Genomic DNA, 23,590 nt, shown 5'->3' on the forward strand with positions numbered 1-23,590 from the left:
GAGTTGATACTTTTTTGCATGTCTGTTTGATTTATTTATTTTATTTCTTTATTTTTTTAAAGATTTTATTTATTTATTTGACAGAGAGAGAGAGAGACAGGCAGCGAGAGAGGGAACACAAGCAGGGGGAGTGGGAGTGGAAGAAGCAGGCTCCCAGCGGGGCAGGGAGCCTGATGTGGGGCTCGATCCCAGGACTCTGGGATCACTCCCCGAGCCAAAGGCAGACACTTAACAGCTGAGCCACCAGGCGCCCCAGCATGCCTGTTTTAATATTTTTCCTTAGAATACTGTAATGCAGGTTCATTGGCAGATAGATGCATACCAACAGACGATCTTCTGCATCTATGCTGTTCTTCCTTGGGTTAAAGCTCAGACTACTGTCAACATTATCTGGATGAGCTTAATTTCATACCGAAATCTTTGGATCATGTTGTCTTCCACAGGGCAGCGAGGGCTTACAAATTTTCTGAACTTGATGAGTCTCACCCACATACTTGAAGAGAGATTAACTGTGGGTGTCTAATGTTGCTAATTTAATAACAATGCTGTAAAATTCTGTTTGGAAAGCAAAGTTAACAATAACCAAATAGAATTGGCTAATTGTACAATTGCTGAACTTTGTTATAAAGTATTATATGCCTCCACAATAACTGTCCATAGCTGTAGGAGTTTTATACATTTGTTTCCCTGAATGATCCAATTCATCCAATTCATCTTCTTTAATAGAAAATGTCAACTTTTCAAATAACTTATTTGCAATCTTCTTATGCAAAGCAGTCTTTCAGTACAGGGTATTTTTACAAATGGATTTAGCACATTAATTTTTTACCTATCCTACATACTCAACACCCACAGGCTTTAACTGGGATGGTCGATTTCCCATAAAAGGTAGGATTGGTGGTTTAGAAACTTAGAGAAATTAAACTGATCTATAAAATTGCTATTTCCCATCTGGAAATTGACTAAGGAGACATATTTCAGACATTATTAAGAAGTTTATTCACTAACTCCCAAAGGGAAAAGCATTTATTTGTTTTTTGCTTATTTTCCAACAAGAGCTAAAATGAACACTACTGGCTTTTCGTGTACCTTTGCCTTGTGCTGTCACCCTTGGGCGCTGAACTCTCGTGTGGTGCACGGTCAGGGACTGGCCGCAGGAACAGCATCCCTTAGTATCCTAGGGTGCATTGTTCATGGGCTAAAGAAGAGTGTGGCTTGCATATCTATAAAAATAATCAGTTTTGGGGCTCCTGGGTGGTGCAGTCTGTTAAGCATCTGACTCTTGGTTTTGGCTCAGGTCGTGACCTTAGGGTTGTGAGAACGAGCCCCATGACGGGTTCCACACTCAGTGCGGAGTCTGCTTGAGATTCTCTCTCCCTCTGCCCCTCCTGCTTGTGCTCTCTCTCTTTCAAATAAACAAATATTAAAAAAATAAAGATAAAAATAATCAATTTTTACTTAACAGTATTTGAGACTTAGGTGATATTCTTGCTAGTGAAATATTTAGAATTGAAGTGAGGAAAGGGAAGGTTCTCTTTTACTGAAAATTTAAAAATTTATTCCGGCAAGCATCTGATACGGTTCTGCTATATGCTATGCATAATGCAATGTGGACGCTATGGGGTGTGTGACGTGGAGGGCTTGCCTGATGTTATGGACTGCTCGTGTCCTCCTAAAATTCATCTGTTAAATCTTAATGCCCAACGGGAGCATGTTAGGAGGTGGAATATTTGGAAGGTCATTAAGTCATGAGGGTGGAGTCCTCATGAATGGGATTAGTGCCCTTATAAAAGAGGCCCGCAGAGAGTCTCCTGTCCCCTCTGCCATGTGAAGAGAGCAGGAAGAGTGCCCTTGTTGTTCCTCAGGTCCGAGGATGTCTTGATTAGACTTCTCAGCCTCCAGGACTGCGAGAAATGCTTGCCGTTGAAGCCACCCTGCTCATGGTATTTTTGTGATAGCAGCCCCAACAGAATTAAGACCCATCTTGCAATGGCAGTGGGCACATAGAGAAGTAACCGTATGGTCATGTGATGAATAATGCCACAGATTCTGTGCAATTACAAGTAAGAAAACACTGTTCTTCTTAAGGAGATGGTGTGTTCTAGAGACATACTCTCAGTTGCTGTTTGAGCTAGATCTTTCATGGATAGATTGGAGATTGGGTATGTTATAAAAGTTAAGCGGTGAACGAGGTGTTCTAGGCAAGGGAATAGCATGGATGAAGGCATGGGGACATGACACTACGTTGCACAACCAGGGCTCGGGTCTGGAATGGAAAGATAGGTCGATGTTTAAGACAACAGAGGGGAGTGCCAAGCCATGGGAACTGAAGGGGGTTCGAGAGAAGCTCAAGTGTCTGGGATAGAAAAAAGACTGCATGAAGACCGTAGGAAATCTGAATAAAGTAGGGGTTTAACGAATAACAATGCGTCAATATGGGTTAATTGTGACAGATATCGCAATACTACTGTAAGATATTAATGATAAGGGGAGCAGGGTGTTTGGTGTATGGGAACTCCATAACCATCCCTGTCACTTCTCAGTAAATCTCAGTCTATTTTAAAATAAAAAATTTATTTAAAAAAGAATGAAAATATAATGCCATTATGGAAACCATAAATATTTAAGAGGAGGGAGAAGCTAAAACAGCAAAAAGAAAAAAAAGAAAAACAGGGTGAAGATGTAAAAGAGAGCAGGGCTACTTAATTAATTAGCTAATTAATTAATTAATTTTAGTTTCAGGAGTAGAATTTAGAGATTCATCACTTCCATACATCACCCGATGCTCATTACAAGTGCCCTCCTTAATCCCGTCCCCCATTTCACCCACCTCCCCTCCACCATCTCTCAGTTTGTCCTCTATCGTTGAGAGTAGCAGTGCTATTTTAAAGAAAAGAGGACAGACTTTAAATGCCATTGGAGAGATTAAGGAGGATAAAGAATTGTCAAGCTAAAAGCCCACTAAAAATCGCAATCATGTTCAATCCTGAGGAGCTGAACCAATTAGCAGAACACACAGTCACAGAAGACACCTCCATTGGAAGGAAGCTGTGCCTCCCAGGAGGGCATAAGTCACAGAATGCTCTTCCTGAGACTGTGGGCCCCTCAGCGAAATTCCTAGCAACGCTTACCTCTATCCTCTGTCACATGGAAGTGAAAAATTCTTCACTACAGATAAGGTCTGTGGTTTTATGCCTTCGTTACTACGATAATCCCCTGACCACTCACAAAACTGCGGTTACTTCACTAAAAAGAATCTGTCCATATTTGATAATCTCTGCCCCTCGCAGGTAATCCTCACTCCTTACACTCATCAGCGTTCAGTGGATTTCTCCGCCCCTACCCCCTCTATTTCCGTGATCAAGCAGTAAGGCATTTTCTTTCTTTCTGTAATCCTCCTCTCCCCGTAACAGTTTAAATTCAAGTTTAGACTGAACATATATTCGCCTTTCGGAAAACAAAATGAAGCAAAACCCTGTTAACCTACCTGGGTCTGTCTTCCAGCACATTCGATACAAACCCACAAGGACGAATGCAGAAAGTGTCACTACAATCAAAGCAATCACCACCGGCAAAATAATACCTAAAACGTATTGAAGACATTGTTAATTAGAGCGGCTACTGGATTTAACAGCAAGGAGTTTACGGAGCAAAAGCAGGCACGCCTCCTTCCTTCTTTAAACCTCACTTAATTAAACATGACTATATTTTCGGCAAAGAAGATTTATCCGATTCAAGTGTTTTACTCTAGTTGTCATTTCTGACATATCCACTTGATGTCAGTCTTGCAGCCTTTTGAAATAAAGTTCCAAGCCTACGGGAGCTGGTTTCCTCACCTTCTTAGAGACTGGAGAAGTGCGGGATGGAAAACTGGAGAAGCCGACAATGTCTTCTAGACTATAGTCAGACCCACATTCACATATTATATTCTTGACTACTTTATAAGAATGTTACTGGGATAGAGAGAGAGAGATCCCATACTGGAACTGCTCTAGTCGTGAGGCTGGCTTCCTAAAAAACTCAGAAATTCTTAATTTCTAGGGAAATGAGTGGATTTTTTCTGTTTAGTCGTAAAATGCACATATATGGTATATGATATGTACGTTTCTGCTAAAATGGAGCATTTCTTTGAAGGCCATTTTTAACATGAGGTAAAGTTCTGTGAAGGTGAACACTTCATTTTTATGGAGTTCTCTGCCTGTGCACTTATGGCTTATCTTTCCATAATAATATCTTAAAACTGGAAAAGGCATAAAATAGCGTAAGGGGACACAAATGGATATCAGAGTGGATATGATTTCTAAAAATGAGCCCACGGTTCAAGAAAGATGTAGTGTGTATGTGCCCACACATTTGAGAGCGTGGTGTTGTGACAGTAAATTGGGATGAGTTTTTATTCAGAGGAAGGTCTTGCTGTTCCGGTTTGTTTTTTAGCATCTGTCTTCTTTTGTGACAATCATTGCACAGGTTAAAACAACAGTGATGAAAAGACAAAGCTGTCATAGTCATACAAACCAGGGATGTAGAAGCCATATTCATTAGTTAGCTGGGTATTCTCATCTGCTTGCGTATGTGCTCCTCGTATTTATCCAATTTTCTGTAGGATGGTTTGTACTTCCAGTGTTATAGTTAAATATTTGTTTCATAATAGACCTTGAGGGAGATCTGAGTGCCTCCCGAAATGAGAGTGCCATGTATTAGCAGGTCGATAAATGCAATGCTGACTTACTGAATGGAATGGCTTTACCTAAATTTACATAAGCTTTTATCGTCGGCTTCACATACATTCATCTTATTCTTAATTTCTAGGGAAATGAGTGGATTTTTGTCTATTCAGTCCTAGAATACACATATATGTTCCATGATATATACATATGTTTTTGCTAAAATGGAGCATTTCTTTAAAGGACATTTTTAACATGAGGTAAAGTTCTGTGAAGGTGAACAATTCATTTTTATGGAGTTCTCTGCCTGTGCACTTTGGCTTATCTGAGAATAGCCTCATCAATTCACTTTGACCCTCCGTGGTAATTGCTTAGCACTAGGGCAAGAAAAAAATGCCAAAGCTGTGCTCATTACAACCAGCGCGATAGTAGGAAATCCTCAAAACAGGTGGTAGGTAGGTAGGATTATGATGAAATTGCAGGTTCAGTAAAGTTGATAAAAGGCTGTCTACAATCGAATCCTCTCTGTTATCACATTCGAACATTTTGCATATTTGTCACCATGAGAGAAGATACGTCTGTTACTCACCCGAGTAAGAGGGGCTGGCGGAAGAAGAGCTTGCATTTTTTGCATCCTCAGTACCTATTATTTTAAGAAAGAAAAACAGTAAGTCACTTGGTTGATGGATGCCAATCCTCACTATCCTACCTCCACTTCCGTTTAAGGAAGCCTCTGTGATCTCCAGGTGTGATGCTTCAAGAGGAAGCAAAACCTCTCTCATTCTTAAAAAAAGCTCTGTTTTGTAAATTGAGATTGGCAGGGAGTTAATGTATACAGTTTGATGAGTGTGGACAAATGCCTTCACCCGTGAAACTATCACCACAATCAAGGTAAGACATCTATGTATCACATTCAAAGTTTCCTGTGTCCCCGCTTTAGCGCCGGTGTGCAGTTTTGTTTTGTATTTCAATCCTACCTCGATAAAGCTGTTGAAAAAAGATTTGTAGGATTTTCTTGGTGAGAAGGGATCAAGTAAGCACATGTCCACGCTCATGCACACAGAAGTCATACCTTGCAACTGGGAGTTGTTTCCTGGCGTTGTCACTGAGACGGAGGGTAATGTGCTGGTATGAGGAGATGACGCATCTGAAGATAGAGGGCTACCTGTAGGGAAATCACAAATCCAGTCAGATGAGGGTATTAATTCCGCTTGCTGAATTGCTTTGCAGATTTTAACAGCTTGCATTTCTGAAGACCTATGAAAACTGTTTACTGTTGAATCATACGATACACACAATCGTACACTAAATCATAAGTTCCTCTATTCCTCCTGTAAAGATGAATAAATTTGGAATCACGAAACCTGGATGTCAGTATCACATCTTTAAGAACTGGCCGGGAAAACTGACTGAGTCTCTTATCCTAGGCTGCGGTCTGTATCACCTGCTGCGTGAAATTCTTGTGGGATGCAAATCTATTCAAAAGCAGTAGTCACATTTCAGATATTACAACTTGGGAAATAGAGATTTTCTTTCCTAACACACATATTTAAAGTAGACATTAATGCACAGGACTTCAGATTTTATCCTGTTTCTTAGTGAAGAAAAGATTGCAACTGAGGCTTTGGTTAAAAGGATTGGGGAAGATATCAAGGAAGATTCCTTCATTTTCATCTTTAAAGCTCAGCAGTTGTCTACATTTATGTGCCTTGTCTAGAATAACTGTGGCTTGGTTGCATTTCCACCACTGTTTCATGCTCTTTTCTTCCAAAGAAATTGTTAATTTTAAGTTTATTATTATTATTAATTTGTTTGCTTAAGTCAACATCTGCCATTTCCACCAGAAGGACTGAAACAAAAGTTACAAATAAAAATGCATTATCCCACATCCACTCATCTCAACACGTCGTAAGGAAACACCAATATGTAAATGCTTTATGAGCTTATAGTATTTGTTCTTGTGAATTTGGGATAAAACACAGTTTGTATTTAGAATGATTTTGAAACAGAATTATTTTCCAAACAATGTAGTTTAAAATGATTTTCTTTGATCACACCTGTTTGCCTTGTCTCCCTGCTCAAGTTTAAGCTCCTGTAGTGTGTAGGCCGTAACTCCCACCAAACTCCACATGGAGCTCTGGCTGCGGGGGGTCTGCAGTGAAATGGAGCTGGCTGCTTGGCCGAAGCAAGAGGCATCCCTTATAATTATGGCCCCCTTAGGAGTATGGAGGACGTGTATAATTGCATCAAAGAAATCGATATTGCCTGTGACTGCCTTGGATCTTTCCCTCTGCCACCCACAGCCCAGCACGCACTGCATGCTCATGCATTTTTGACATCTGTGGGGGAAGAATAATGTTTAGAGTCTGTACTGTTCTTGCCATGCAAGAAATCTGTGGGAGGAAGCTAGATATATGCCCATAAGAACAAAGAAAAATGTCAGGCTAGTGCACTCAACAGGCAGAAAAAGAAATATTAAATGAAAGAGTGGGAACTAGCTGAAACCTTGGTACTTTTAGTTGCTTTTTCCTGTGTCAAGTGTTTTAGTGAGGACGTTGCTCTTTTGATTGTGTTGGTAGAGAACAAGGTGGCTGATGAAATTTCCAATGGCAATTAATCCCCCTGGGATTTCCCAAGGGTTAATTTTCAAGACTCCACACCCTATCTCACTACCTTCTCATAGACAAGCTAAGTGGTTACAATTCTGAATATGACCTCAGTGGCTTAGATGAAAGTCCAAACGTTCTTACTTAACGCATGTTGATTGTCCAGTGCCAACTGTTATTACGAATGATCCCTAGGGTTGGCAATAGAGTTAACCTTCTTGAAAGAATTTATTGGCTCCTTGGACAAAGACTTTAAAAATTTTAAGATTTTATTTATTTATTTGGCAGAGAGAGAGGCACTGAGAGAGGGAACACAAGCAGGGGGAGTGGGAGAGGGAGAAGCAGACTCCCCACTGAGCACGGAGCCCGATGTGTGGCGGATCCCAGAACTCTGGGATCATGACCTGAGCCGAAGGCAGACGCTTAATGACTGAGCCACCCAGGCTCCCCCGCCCCCATTTTTTTTTCTTTTAACTGCAACCTTCAATTAATAAATCATTTCTGGGGACGCCTGTGTGGCTCAGTCAGTTGAGTGTCTGACTCTTGATTTCGGCTCCGGTCGTGATCTCATGGGTCGTGGGATCGAGCCCTGAGTTGGGCTCAGCACTCAGTCATGAGTCTGCTTCAGATTTTCTCTCCCTCTCCCTCTGCCCTTCCCCCTACTCATGCTCTTATTCTCTCTCTCTCTCAAATAAATACATAAATATTTTAAAAATCATTTCTGGGGTGCCCAGGTGGCTTAGCTGCTAAGTGTCTGTCTTCAGCTCAGGTCATGTTCCCAGGGTCCTGGGATCCGGCCCCGCATCAGGCTCCTTGCTCAGCAGGAAGCCCGCTTCTCCCTCTCCCACTCCCCCTGCTTGTGCTTCCTTTCTAACTGTGCCTCTCTCTCTGTCAAATTAAAAAAAAAATCTTTAAAAAATCATTTCTGAATCCGGTACACCTACACATATACACACACACTGACACACACTTTACCTCTATAATGTGTGATGCCTTCTGTTATCTTGTTTTCTATTGTTTTTTATTTAATTTTTCCAATATTGGTCATAACCCACTTTTGGAAATTAACTCGCGGTTTGAGAAACACTATTAACATGCTTATATCGATGAAATTATTATTCTTGACTTAATTCATAAATTGTGGCCCTAAGGGAACGCTTTCTGTGACTAATGTAGAGGGATGCATGATGTGTTCAGAGCTGAGGGTCTCTGTCGATTACGTTGAGACTCAATTATGCTACGTTAGCGCTCAGACTGCATTGGCAGGAGAGGTTCAGGAGAAGTGTGGTGGAGTAGTTAAGAGCATGAATCTGAAGTCCGAGTAGGTGGGTTCAAATCAGACCATAGACCTTGTTTCCTGTAGACTACTGGGCAAGTCACTTAACCACTTTGTGCTTGGGTTTCCACAGGTACAAGTGGTGATTTTAATAGTTCTGTGCCACAGTGTTGTAAAGTTAAATGGGTAAAATTAAATTCAAATGGCTTAGAAAAGTACTTGATACTAATATATTTATACTATGTTATTTTATAATAATATTTTATTATTATATTATTTAATAATATTTTTATTATATTGTGATTAGGCCTCTAAAGAGTTGTACTCTTCAACCAAAGTCAACTTGTCCCATTTTTTCAAAAACTCTTAATGTAAAAATATATGCAATAGACAATTCAGACACCTCCGTGTTTTTGGATGCTTCTTTTCTCTAACCAGTTATTAGAATAACTGGAGTATATAGCACTCTTAGGTGACATAAATTTACTGTGGAACCCTGACTTTTGGTGATTATAATGATTATTTAATCACAGATACGTTGTGCCATAATTTTTTGAAGATTTTATCTATTTATTTGACAGAGAGAGAGAGAACACAAGCAGGAGGAGCAGCAGAGGGAGAGGGAGAAGCAGGCTTCCTACTGAAGCCCAACGTGGGGCTGGATCCCAGGACCCCGGGATCATGACTTCAGCTGAAGGCAGATGCTTAACCGACTAAGCCACCCAGGCACCCCTGTTGTGTTGTAATTCAAACGGGGTTTACAAGCCAGAAAACTTCAACTATAGTCAGTGTAATTGACCAAGCTTCCCCACCTGCTTTCCAAATTCATCGCTGTGTTCTTGCTGATGCCATGCCTCCCCCAGGCTGCTCCCAGCCAGTGACTAAGCCTACCAAAGATATGAAGGCAGGCTTGTTCCTGGGAACCAGAAACTCCTGTGAGGAAAGACTCAGGCTAGAGGAGTCCCTGTTGCCCTCTTAGAGGAGGGTATGTAAGATTCATAGATATTAATGGGAGAAAAGTGTGATTGGCAGTAGAGGATAAGACATTCCATATGAAAAAGAAAATAAAACTATATATTCTGTTTTTATTTCTCGTATGTTGCCTACACTTCTTTCTACTATGTGGACACTTAAAGTTAAGTACCTGAGGGGCTAAACTCAATTGAATTGAATGATTGTTTCCTATGATTTGTAAATAATTTGGACTTGTGTTTAATTGCAATTTGATGGATTCATGTCTCATTTTAAAAAATAACTTTTCAGCATTTCACACAATAAGTCATTCCTTCTTCCTTGACACCATTTCTTCATGTGGCTTCCAGTAGGAGCACTGCTCATGGCTTATTCTTCTTGGTCTCTGGCTGGTTCCGCTTTCTGTCTCTGACTCACAATCTTAGAGGCTCATGGGGCGTAGTATTTGGTCCTCATCTCTAATCTCTTTGATGATCTCATTCAATTTCAAGGCTTAAATACATCAATCCCAGTGATCTCCAAATTTATATTTCCAGCCCAGATCTCATTCTTAAACTCCAGATTCATAAAGCCACATGCTTACTCAGCAAATAATAAACATCTTAAATTCAACATGTCCAAACCTGAACTGCTGCTTTATCTGCAGCCTTCCCATCTGGCAATCATTCCCTCCAATCTTTCAGGCCTAAGACTTCACAGCTATTTTTGCCTCATCTTTTATAACCTATCCCACATGCAGGATCAGCAGGAATATCTATTGGTTTCTCCTCCGAAATATATACAGAATTTGGAGACTTCATGAGACCTACCCTGTGACTACCCTGGCCCACCCTAACATCATCCCTTCTCCTGGAAAATTTCCAAGCTATTTTTGCTTCATCTGAGAGTCTCTCCTTAGCTCTCAGATTTATATTTATAAAATATGAGTCAAATCATGTCACTACTTTGCTCAAAACACCCGATGTTTCTCCATTCCACTTATGGAAAAAGCCAAAGTCCTTGCGATAACCCTCCAAAGCCTAGGCAATGTGCCTGGCAAATCTCCTGGCCCACTTACTCAGTGCTAGTGCTGAAACGCACTGGGCCTCTCCTCAAGTTCTTGCACTGCCTGAGTGCTCTTCTCTCCCGGATTGCTTTGCTGCCTTCCTCGTATTTACTCAAATCTTTTTAGGAGAGCTTACCTTGACCACTTTTTTTAGTCCTGCAAACTGGTCCCCGTATTTCTTCACCTCGTGAACCCCCCTTTCTACACTGCTGTGCATTCTCTCTCGACACATTGACCACCTTCTAACTAAAACACTTGAAGACAAGGGTAATATTTTGCTCACTGATGTTTCCCAAATGTTAGAACAATGTCTGGAAGTGGGGTTCATAAATCTTTGCTTTATGGATAAACAAACTTTTTGGCAGAAGTGATTAGTGTTAAAGATGAAATCGATTAATGAGCATGCCTTTTGTATCTTCATATTTGAACAGGTACATGTTTAAGATCATTGTATCATTAATATCTTCATTCATTCTACAATAAGAAAAAATAGACACCTACTCCAGGTCAACAGGAGATATTGAAGGAAATAGAGTGGAATACAAGAGGTAGTTATCGCATTTAAGGAGCTTATACTCTAGTAGGGGAGGTGAGCAGCACAGCCCAAAGTGGAGAGATGTGAAACAAGAAATAAAGAATAAGACAAAATAATATGTCAGGGATCAAAATAAGAGAGCCTATGTCATTGCTTATTGAATTTTACCTAAGAGCTAACTCTTAATGAAAAGGATCTGAGGATCTTAAGCAATGATATATACCACAAGATGAATACAATAGAAATAGGAAATCAGAACCACTGCAAATGGATGAAATCAGCAAGTTCCTTCTAAGAATTAATACCAAACATTAATACAGTTCCTGGTGTTCCTATAAGAACTGACTCTGAGCATCCTGACACTCAGGGAAAGGAAGCACAGTCTACTCCAGGTATTCATTATCAGAGAAAAAATGGTTTCTTCTGTAAGTAAGCGGCATGCAAGTGGTGTGGACAATAAATGCTATGAGTACGGTTGGTACCATTCTATGTTTTGGGAGGGGAATATGCTGATACGATCCCTGAAGTCTCTTCTAGCTTTAAGATGTTGGATTCTTCTCAAGGTTCCTTTCAATCCAGATTTTGTCATAGCTAGAATGTATTTTCACCTATAATGGCATGCCCTGTCTAAATAATGGGCAAAGTATCAAAAGGGAAGTTCTCTCTTCTCATCAGGCCTTACCTTTCTGACCTTGGTGTACTTTTTTTTTTTTTTAAGATTTTATTTATTTGAGAAAGAGTAAGCGCACAAGTGAGGGGTAGGGACAGAGGGAGAGGGAGAAGCAGGCTCCCCACTGAGCTGGAAGCCCGGCACAGGGCTCCATCCCAGGACCCTGAGATCAGGACCTGAGCCAAAGGCAGATGCTTAGCCAACTAAGCTACCCAGGCTCCCTGACCTTGGTGTACTCTTAAAACAATGCAAAAAAAAAAAAAGTTTTATCTCAAATTTCTTTCACTTTGCTTTGGGTCATCAATGCGACTAACCTTGGGAAACAGAATCTTCTAACCCAGTGATAACTGTGAATGGAGATTTATTGACTTTACATAACTTGTACAATTATATGTTGAAGAAGGATGTATTTTTTTTGTGATTTGAATATGAATAGTTATTAATTTCCAGAAAGCCGTATACAATACCCAAAGAATGAATGAGGCACTGTGTTAATCATCTGTTAATCATCATCATCTAATCTTATTCTGAAATAATTTTAATCCTGTGCTTTAAACATGAGAAATACTATGGTTTGGAAGTAAGACATAAACCAAGTAGGACTCAAAAGCCTTTCTTTTCCCTTTTCATTTCACCAGGTAACCAACAGATGTTAAGTGAGTTAAGTTCATCTGACTTGTTAACGGCATCATTATCAATGAAAACAATGAATTTTTTCCTCAGCTTTCTGAAGGTTTAGAGCGTTCTTACCCTTTCCCTAACATAGAAACATCATCTTATCTTAAAGTCACAATTTGAATAATATGACCTGAAAACACTGAAATGCTTTATAATATGTAACTGTGTCAGTGTTATGCTTTCTGAGAATATGAGGGTAAGCATTTCAAAATATGGACATGAAAATATTAAATAGGATTTTTATCTTCAAACCCTTTTGGGATCCTATTGTCAGGCACTGTTCTAAGTGTTTTATGCATACTAACTTATTCAATTACTGCATTGTAAATATTTGTATTTTACAAAGTGGAAACTGAAGCTCAGGGAGATTAAATGATTTGCCCAAAGTCACACAGCAACTAGGCAGCAGAGTCAGGATTTGAATGCAGGCTCTGGCGTCTGTGCTGTCGGACGTGACTATGCTGCTTGCTGCTGCATTTCTGCAGGAATGAGGTACCAGTTCCTGCCTCTTATTTTGGTTACATAAAATATAGTCTATCTCAATTTAGACGCCAATCGAGACAAACTTCTTCCATCAAGACAGACTAAACACCTCCTTCCTGCAATAGGGCCAAACCAGACCATGCAGGTACATACAAGAAGACGGAGAGAATTGTTCCTAATATATTAAATAAAGCACACTGTAGAGTTTATAAGGCACACACCATTAGTAATAACATTGAAACGTATTGGTTCTTAAAGTGAATGCTGGGTAGCTAATCCGTTGAGACTCTGAGTTCCCATGACCTTTCGTGTAGACTAGAGAGGCACAAGCACTTCTTGGGGACTCCACAGACTTCTGACCTGGAGAAGAAACCATTTAGCTATGCCCAGATTTATACAATTTCCTAAGTGAAATTTTATGGCAGACCCCATCACATCAATATTGACATCTTCCATTACTGAGTCCTTTTATTCTCAACTGACCTTTTAAACGCTGTAAAATTACCAAGTTAAAAAAAAACCCGTAAACCTCTAGATCTTGCTTTGCGACAGGTTTATTTCTAGCTGGAGTGGATTCTGCCTGAACAACTGTGGCAAGATTCTGTTATTCAAAGTTAGAATACTCAGATAAGTAACTTTCTGCAGAGAAGGACTGATGCCTCACGTTATATGAATTCCTAGAGGTCAGCAACCGATTCTCAAGCATTACATAGGGTGTTGAGCACAATGAACATGCCCGGCTGGAGTGTTCTCCTTTCCAAAGGCCAGTGGTCAGGTTTGGTAGGACTTGTAATGTCTGTTTTGGCTTCTAATTTTCCATCAAAATTAATGTCTACAATGCAATCGAGGTTGTGAGACACAGTTAAAAAAAGTGAAGAAGATGGGTACAATGAGACCGTTCTCAAGTTGTGCTGATCACTGTGGGAATGTGGTTGCAATGATTAAATTTATGTGTCAACTTGACTTGGCCATGGGGTTCCCAGATATTTGGCCAAGCATTAGTCCGGATATGTCCATGACTATGTATTTTTTGGATGATACTAACATGTGAATCATTAGACTGAATAAAGCAGATTGCCCTCCAATGTGGATGGCTCCCATCTTATCAGTGGAAGACCTGAATAGAATAAAGAGGCTGATTCTCCCTCAGTAAGAAATAAGGAGTAAAGAACAAACTCTCCTGCCTCATTGCCTTGAGCTGGGACATTGGTCTTCCCTTGCGTTTGGACTCAAGCTGAAATATTGGCTTTTTCTGGGTCTCAAGCCTCCTGGCTTTCAGTCTGGAACGGACGCCATTGGCTGTCTTGGTTCTCAGACCTTGGACTGGAACTACACAACTCGCTCTCCTGGGTCTCTAGGCTTCCAGTCTCCTGGCTGCAGATCTTGGGACGTCTCAGCTTTCAAAATGCATGAGCCAACTCCTTATAATAAATCCTTATACACAGCTATATAGGTTTCTCTGGAGAACCCTGAGTAATCTGGTTGTATTTTCCAGAAAATTGAGGGCAAATGGTTTATTTCTTTCCCAATACACTGAGGCATGTTGGTCCATTTTTCTTCAAATCTAAGGTCTGTTATCAAAGAGATCAAGAGTTTCATTTTCAAGGACACATTATTAGCTCTGCTTGTCTGTGGAAAATGATAAGGCTAAAGAAAAGTGAATTCCATCATCGCTTAAAATTGCTGTGATGGCCATATGATTCCTGCATATATCTCTAGGGAATAAATAGCCCTGAATCACTTTTTCTTTGCATTTCCTCATTAGCTCTGAACTCAGAGCTAGAAAAATGAGTAGGCAGAATAATCTGGAAGCTACACAGTCACTTCTTTCATGAACCTTTTCCTCCTCTTCTTTAAAGTGCTTTCCTATATCTGATATATTACACAACCACAGCTAAAGGGAGAAAACCATCTCTCCTTTCTCCAATCATAATCTGAGGTTAAGAAGTTTGAAGTTTGTCTATGACACATCATTGTAGACCTATATGGCTATGGAGTTATTATAGGTTTTTTTTCTTCTCTCTCTCTCTCTCTTTTTTTTTAACCATGCTGACTAGTTTCTTGGTAACCCTTAATGGCAGGCTTCAGGTATCAGTCATAACTCTTAGCTAGTCTTACATGTGACAGAACAGAAGGACTATTTATTAAATGCCTGGGTTAGTGGTGGTTGGTCGAATATACAGTTCTGTGTATTTAGTATAGTACCATACTAAATTTGTGGTCTTACCATATATGTTACAGTCAGTAGGTGAAATTTGACTTTCCCACAGACTTCAGACATTAAGCAGGAATTCCTCATGCTTAGCATCGTTAAACACAACGATCCACCTCATACTACCTTTCCTCTATTGAATGGAATGAATGGCCATGTCTTCAGACCTTGATTGATCATTTCCCTACTACTATGACTATCTTTCTTTATTATATCTATGGACAATTTCTTATAATTGATGCTTTATGTACAATTGCCTTACTTATTTTGCATTCCCACAAAAGTTTTTATGTAAAACAATCATCAATTTTTATACCCTTAATAATAGTTTTTGAAGTCAGTGGTGAAAACATAATTTTTTCAAGAAAATGAAAGCTGGCTGCATAATACGAAAGAAAATGCCAAATGTGAGAATGACGTATGATCTAATCAAAGGCTAAATGCATATTAGCTCATTTTTATAAAAAGAAAGCAGTAATAATAATAATTCTGCACGCTAGAATTCTACTTCAACTTCTACCTAGAAAAGAAATGTTAATTATTTCAAGTAAGATGCGATTCTTGCTCATATGGGTGACTTTCACAAATTTGGTATTCGAACATCTTTGATAACAAACAAATGACTGAACAAACAAAGAATTACAGTTGTCAACAGATGTGCAATGAACACCTTGTCATTACACTTTTTTTAAATGAGTCTGGATTTAGCCTTTACCCATAACATGTATCTCTGAAGTTAAGACTGACTTTGCTCACAGTTTGTAAAATCAGTCTCACTTCTTTTTAATCCATTGTTCAGATCAATGATGTGTTTATTATCTGTTTTAGGGGATCTAGTTTCTATACCTCAAAATTTAAATAGTGTAAATGGGCTTTTTATTATAGTTAAAAATCAACTATAGTTAAAGCCGACATGTTGTAAATTCATCTCGTAAGGGATGCTACAAACCCTCCTTAAAAGGAGCTGATGATTTGGACAGCTTCTCAATTCTCTTCCACCTGTAACTTCTCCTGGATGACCAGTCCATGAAACAGGAAGTACGGACTTCTCCAGAACAGTGCAAACCATCAGCCAATGCAAAGCTGCACTGTTTGCTTGGATGCACTGTTTTGTGTTTTGTTTTGCTTTGTTTTCCCAGTGCTTTTTCTAGTGCATTTCTAGGCCAGGTAAATGGAAATAAGAATAAAAAACTTTAGCGATGAGGTGAAATAAAGAGGATTAGTATCAAAATAACATTTTTATTCATGAGATATACTGTGTAGAAGATAAATAATTAAAAGCTAACGGCACAATCATTTCAGTTTTGCGTTCCTCGAGCACATTAGGCAGAAGGCAGATGTGAGGGTCATTTAGCACATTTGTTGCGAAAACAGAGTGGGTTATGACTTTCATGGCTTTATTTTTCTGACTTGTTTTAAGTTATGTGACCTTCTAAGTTTATTTCACATATTTCTCATTTTTATATATGCCAAAAGTGACCAAGATTGAGAACCTAAAAGATTTGTCATTTATAAAAGTACGAGGTAGGAAGTAGGAAAATAAAAGTCTCCCAAGTAATTACGATTTCAAAACAACAGAAAGATTCAACGGTACCATCTCCCCCTGCCCAGCGATCCTTTCCAATGCCTGCCGCTCCATCATCCTCAATTTATTCAGTTTAAAACTTCAGATAACAAAACACGAGCACTTCTTGGAGTGATGATATTTTAGGCTGTTAACTGTGGTTTCTAACATCAGCTCCCGGGCTGCCAGGATCAGGCTGGCAGGATCAGACAGAGAAGACAGTCACGGACACACTATACGTCTAGGAGAGGGCAAGCCAGCCGCAGAAACAGACCGCAACAGCGGGTTCTGGGCAGAGGACTTCATGCATTTACCAGGCTTGGTTCCACTCACTCCAGCCACAGACCATTCAGGCATATCCTACGTTCTGGTCTGCATTCTCTCTCTTTTTTTTTTTTTTTTTTCAAATGCAAGTTCTCCTAAACATTTTAGTTGCCATGTAATGTTTTCCCTTGCACTATTTTCCCCTGCTCTCACACTGACTGATCTCCTTTATCTCATTTTGGGGATTTCACTCATAAATATTCTCAGAGAGAAGAAAATTAACTTACCTGGTATTTCTGTTGTTTTGACTGAACTCTGATTCTCAGCTTTAGAGGAAAGAAAAGAAAAGAAAATCACTAGAAGTAAATATTGAATACCAGATGTGCTCTTACAATTGTTACAAGTGGTAAATGGATATAGATCCCACTTCATTTCTAATTCACTTTCCTTCAAATCATAAAAGCACACAGGCTTCATGGTTAGAAAAAATTCAGAGCATGGGCCAGCTAATTTTTTCTTAAAGGGCCAAATAGCAAATATTTTAGGCTTTGTGGGTCTTAAGTCTCTCTTGTAACTATTTAACTTCACCATCGTAGTGTAAAGGCAGCCATACACATAATACCTAAGGAGTAAATATGGCTGTATTCCAAAGAAACTTTACTTAGAAAAATAGGTGGGGTGGTACATTGGGCCTGTGGGTCATAGTTTGCTGAATCCTGTTTTAAAGCATCTGGACCAACTTCACATCCTCAATAAACCAGGATACTGCAGACAATTTCAGATCTTTTGGGAGGGGCTTCATGAGAGGCACTGCCATGTGTCGTATTCCCAGGAAGATATGACGCATCTCCTGACTTGAGAAAGTTTCAGGAAGGTCCCAACAGTTACTCAAACTTAGGGAATTCCTTTAAAGTAAATGTAGTTCAGATGACTTTACTACAACAAAATTACTTGAGAAAATTATAATCAAAGATCACTTTAACAACTTTGTGTATATGTACCGTGAACAAATCTGTCATGTGAAAAATACACAAAATAATTTTAAAACAAAAGTAAGCCCATTAATGATAGTTCAAAATACCCATTTGCCAGTGCATCTGGGTGGTCCCATAGGGTAAGCATCTGACTCTTGATTTTGGCTCAAGTCATGATCTCAGAGTAGTGGGATCGAGCCCCTAGTTGGGCTCCACACTGCTTAAGATTCTCTCTCTCCCTCTGCCCTTTTACCCCTGCGCGCTCTCTCTCTCTCTCAAAAAAAAAAACCAAAAAGCAAAAATCCATGCCTCCTTTGTGCGTTCACTTGACCGTCTCTCAGCATCTGAAGTTTAACATGCTCAAAACAGAACTCCTGACTGGTATCCCCTAAATCTGCCTCTTCCCTTGCTTTTTTGGTTCAACGGATGGTGTCATTGTCGCCCGGCTACACGGGCCAAGAAATAGTGGCCTTTCTTGATGCTCCTTTTTTTTTTTTTTCACCCCTATGGGCTCTAGCCTCAAAATACATTCCAAATATACTCACTATTTAATTGGCTACTGATCATTTAGCACCCATCTCTCTCCCTGCAACAGCTACCTGGAAAAATCTGTTTAAATTTAAACTTCACTGCTCTAATGGCTCCCTGTGTCTCTTACTATGGCTGGTAAGTCTCTACACCACGTGGCCCCTGCCTTGCTCTTCAATTCGTTTCCAACCATTCAGCCCCATTTCACCCTGATCTGCAGATAACATCATGGGGCTCTTCCTGTCTCGGGCTTCTCTGCTTGCTCTTCCCTACGCCTGGTGCTGTCTCAGGCTACATGCTGGTTTCCTTCTATCTTTCGTGACTCTGCTCAGATGTCACCACTCAGAGAGGTCTTCTCCAGCCACCTCACCTAAAGTGGTCTCCTTATTTCTCTTCAAACTAGTCTACAACTTGGCTTCATTTGCTCACCAGTACTTTCATCATTACAGTGACATTTATTTAATTGTTTTAAAATGTGTTTGCTGTCAGTGAAATGTAACTGCAGAAGGACAGAGCTTATGTGTTTTATTTGGAGCCACGATTCCAGAACCTACCACTAGGTCTCTAGTAAAAACGTGGAATGAATGAGTGAGAATAGGAAATAAAAATAATAATAAATAAGACAAATTCTGCTTACTGCTTACCTGAATTCAGTTTTTAAGGAAAAAGAATGATTTATTTAAAATTGCCAGCTGGATAATGATAGCTACCATTTTTAAGGAAACTCTTATGATCAGTTCCCTATATCATTTGCTGATGTCTGCAAGGGAGACATCATCCCCATTCTGCAGATCTACAAATATTAGCTGAGAAAAGTGAAACTACTTTCTCAAGATGGGGACAATGACTATAAATCAAGTCTGGCCATTCTAATGTCCATCCTCTTCTCCTAAAAAAGACAGCTTTTCTAGCCAATAAACTACTCTGCGTAGAAAGCCTATGTAATTAATTTTTATTTTGATAACTAGTTAAAATACTTTTGAACATGGCATAATGCTAGATTTGGAAGAAGCACTTAAAATATTTATCAGCTGCTAGAGGATTAGGATACAAAGAAAATAAAAACTCTTTGTTCCTCTTGCTATTAGTATCAGGTCATAACCGTTCTTGCTGATAGACTTCATTAAGAGTGAAAAAATTTTAAACTTGTATCAGACAAAAACTTCTGACTATTCTTTATTTGAGGTTTTTTTTTTAATAAAGATTTTATTTATTTATTTGACAGAGACAGAGACAGCCAGTGAGAGAGGGAACACAAGCAAGGGGAGTGGGAGAGAAAGAAGCAGGCTCATAGCAGAAGAGCCCGATATGGGGCTCGATCCCATAACGCCAGGACCACGCCCTGAGCCGAAGGCAGACGCTTAATCGCTGTGCCACCCAGGCGCCCCTAATCAGCCTTCAGAAATGCATAATAATTTTAGAGGGACATGTCATTTAAAGAAAAACAACTATGCCTTAAGGCTTAGCTGAATCTTAAAAAAAAATGATATATACCAATTCAAAACCTTTATATTGAGTGTACTAAGAAATCCAGACTTTTATATGTTTTATACGTTAATGTATATTTTGTTATTTTGAGGACAATATTCTGCTCAAATCTTAAATATTGAATCAAAACTGGAATCTATGCCTTTTTTGGTCTGAAATCAAAGATACTATTTTGAAGACAAGAAAATGTTTTCATATGATACTTCAAATTTGGTCTCAGTTCTGTCGGTATAAAAGCTTAATAAAGATGAATGCTATGGAACATGGTTTAAGTGTGAATTAATGAAATGTGAAGATATTTGCAATTATTCTTGAGTTTTACTTGTAAGTTTCATAACCCACATGTTTTGAGAAAAGTCCAAGCTCTGACCTATAGTGAACGAGCAAAGTCAGAGAGCAAATGAGTGTAGTGTATTCCGTCAAGCTGTTCTCAAACTTAGACACTTAGTAAAGACCAAAACCTTAGTCAGGGTGGTTGCCAGCTTGAAATCTGGTGTTGAGTTTGATTCTGTAATAGGAGATGGACGTCTTATGAAATGCAAATGAACTTTGAAATTTCTAAACTTTCATCCACATTAATCCAAAGCTAAATTTCACTTAAGTAGCTTTTAAAACAGAAAGCTTAAACAGCAATACAACAAATAACTTTGACAAATAGGATTTATTTAAAGGATCTTACAAAGGATATTGTGTTTCTAGCTATATATGCATATATTATTGTATATAGTTATCTGTAAAAAATATCATTAACAGGCAGGGAGAAAGAATATATACAGCCATTCCCATATCTATTACATATATAATTCTTTACTGATTTGCCTAAAAATAATTTCCTATGACCAATTCAAGTTTTCCTTATCATTCACCTATACACGGCATTGACCCTCATTATAACTGTTATAAAACAGTTGACCCCTGAACAACACAGGTTTGAAATGTGTGGGCCGTCTTATACATGGATTTTTTCAATATAGTACAGTACAATGAATGTATTTCCTCTTCCTTATGATTTCCTTCATAACATTTTCTTTTCTCTAGTTTGCTTTATTGTAAGGATATAGTGTATGATGCATATGACACAGAAAACGTGTTAATCAACTGTTTATGTTACTTGCAAGGTCAACAGAAGGCTTTTAGTAATTAAGCTTTGGGAAGTCCAAAGTTCTACGTGGATTTCCTACTGCTCAGGGGGTCAGCACCTCTAATACCCATGTTGGTCAAGGGTCAACTCGTATTTCTTGTTTGGCTAGACGTAACTTGTGTGTAACTAAGACTGTGTTATTCGGAGAATTTCTCTTGTATCCGCCCACATGAAATGATACAAACGAATTAGAAATCATGTAAGAAATGTTCTAAGTTCCCAAATAAGTAGCATAGGTAAATGGTGCAATTCACAAAAGAATGATGCTCAGCAATCTGGTAAATTACTGTTTTCCGAAGGATGAGATGCACAGCATTGTAGGAGGGGTTCCATATGGCAGTACTGCAAAGTAACATTAAGTAAGATGGAAACATTCAATGAGAAAGTTATTTCCTTTCCAGCCTTCTTTCAGTTTATTTGGCTATTTCAATGAGGAACTTTCAAACTTACGATCTAATGCAAACGTGTCATTAATATCTAACGTGCTTGATTTAGTTTTTAAACAAGAAAGAGCAAGCCTCAAACTAAAAGCTTTTGGCAATCAACAAAATCTAGCTATAATTTAATTATATTGGTTTATATCGGTGAGTTTATAGCTCCTGTTGATGCCTAGTGAAACAGTTTTTCATTTATGATGGTTTTCTTTTCAAGCAAATTTAAGAATAAAAAGTGCATCAGTTTAAAGAAGGCACTAAATAAATAATAGTGCTGGTGGTTTAGATATCTCGTGACACTCATTAAGCTGTGGGCAATACCGAGGTAAAATTTTGTCGAGGCCCTTGATGCATGTGTAGAATTGGAAGAAGCAGTTGGAGGGGAAAAAGCGGGAAGAAAGACTAGGACCATGCAAACAAGGAGGGCAGGATGAGAAACACCACAGTTAAGAATAAATCTGGCCTGGTGGGCGACAGCGAGAGAATCACTTTCTTAGAATCACAGGCTTTTGTTCAGGGAGCCAGCCAGTCAGCCAGTTTGCATTATAATTATTGAACACGTACTTGTCAAGCATGTGATATGCCCAATTAAAAGCAAGTTGTTTTCTAGTACCTTCCAATATTTTTTGTAAAATAGTTGTAATGAGAACAAGCGTGGTGTAGTGAAGAGTTTATGGAACTGGGGGCAAGAATAACAGTGTTTCAATTTCATGCTTTTAGTTTAACCCTAGCCAAGTCATTTAGTCTTTCTGAACCTGTTTCCTTGTTTGGGAAACTGGTGTCGTCAATATCAACTTTGCCTGGCTTGCATAAGGATTGTTATTAACAAAATAATAGCTAACATTTGTTGTGTTTACTTGCCAGACACGGTTTTAAGCTTTGTCTCTTTTATCTTTTTTACTTTTCACAAGAATCCCATAAGGTTGTAATCTTATAGCTTTTTTTACAGATGAGGAAACTGAGGCATGGAGAAGTTAAGTAGCTTACCAAAAGCCACAGTACAAATAAATGGTTGTGCTATTATTTGAACCAAAGCAATCTCACTTCAGAATCATGCTTCATAGTCAACAAGCTAACTTCCTCTTGGCGTGATTGAAGTGCCTAATTTTTATTTTAAGAATGGTGTGTGCCTTAAAAAGCAAGGCTTAGGCATAGGCTGTTCTCATGTTCAGCTACCAGTTTATCTAAAATGTCTATTTGGGGCGCCTGGGTGGCTCAGTCGTTAAGCATCTGCCTTCGGCTCAGGGCGTGATCCCGGCGTTCTGGGATCGAGCCCCGCATCGGGCTCCTCCGCTGGGAGCCTGCTTCTTCCTCTCCCACTCCCCCTGCCTGTGTTCCCTCTCTCGCTGGCTGTCTCTCTCTCTGTCAAATAAATAAATAAAATCTTTAAAAAAATAAAATAAAATGTCTATTTGGTTTTTGTACAGTTATCTATGCTTTTCGTGTAAAAATAAATTCCACATTGAACGAGAATAAATTGTGCAAGAAGGATGTATATTTGGTAAACTAGTCACTGTATATAAACGTTATTAATGCTTACTTAATCATCTAGTGATGACTTACCGACGTTATTTGTTTACACTTGACAAAAGCCAGACCTGCCCTTCAGATTTTAAGTCAGTAATATTGTCTATGCCGGGGTAGCAAAAACTCTGGCTGGGCACGACTGTTAGGGGTATTTCTACCAAGTCCTTGCTCGGCAGAGTAGTGTACTGGCATAGCGCTCATCTCAACGTGCCTTCTATCTAACAACTTATTCCACTTTCTTCCCTCAGCCAAGTGAGAATTCACCAGAGAGAGAAAGAGCAATCGTCCTCCCTTTCTGCCAGTCTTTACCATGTGTACCGTGCCTGCTTGGAAATCTAGTTACAGATACCTGAATCACCAAATTATTAGCAAGAAAAGCACCCATTTTGCTTTCTTCTCTCCATCTTCCTCTTCCTGTCCTCTCCTCTCCTCAGAAACCAACGGGATGTGCCAGCACGGGAAATGAACAAAAGGAGTCAGAGAGAGCACCACATTCTCAAGCCCTCAGCAGGAATAAGGAACTCCAGAA

At 39.2% G+C, this 23,590-nt stretch overlaps 1 protein-coding gene across 1 annotated transcript in view; it reads right to left on the reverse strand.

The window, feature by feature from the left end:
- Positions 1-23,590, reverse strand: part of EMCN (endomucin) — a 100,339-nt gene that overhangs the window by 18,215 nt on the left and 58,534 nt on the right. Inside the window, exons 5-8 of the mRNA XM_026509654.4 lie at positions 17,257-17,295; positions 5,737-5,829; positions 5,254-5,307; positions 3,488-3,583 (exon numbers count right to left, since the gene is read on the reverse strand). Of these exons, the coding sequence (XP_026365439.2) occupies positions 3,488-3,583; positions 5,254-5,307; positions 5,737-5,829; positions 17,257-17,295 (282 nt within the window). The remainder of the gene's footprint in view (positions 1-3,487; positions 3,584-5,253; positions 5,308-5,736; positions 5,830-17,256; positions 17,296-23,590) is intronic.

The sequence above is a fragment of the Ursus arctos genome, unplaced genomic scaffold (genome assembly GCF_023065955.2).
Source record: "Ursus arctos isolate Adak ecotype North America unplaced genomic scaffold, UrsArc2.0 scaffold_9, whole genome shotgun sequence".
Lineage (NCBI taxonomy): Eukaryota > Metazoa > Chordata > Mammalia > Carnivora > Ursidae > Ursus > Ursus arctos.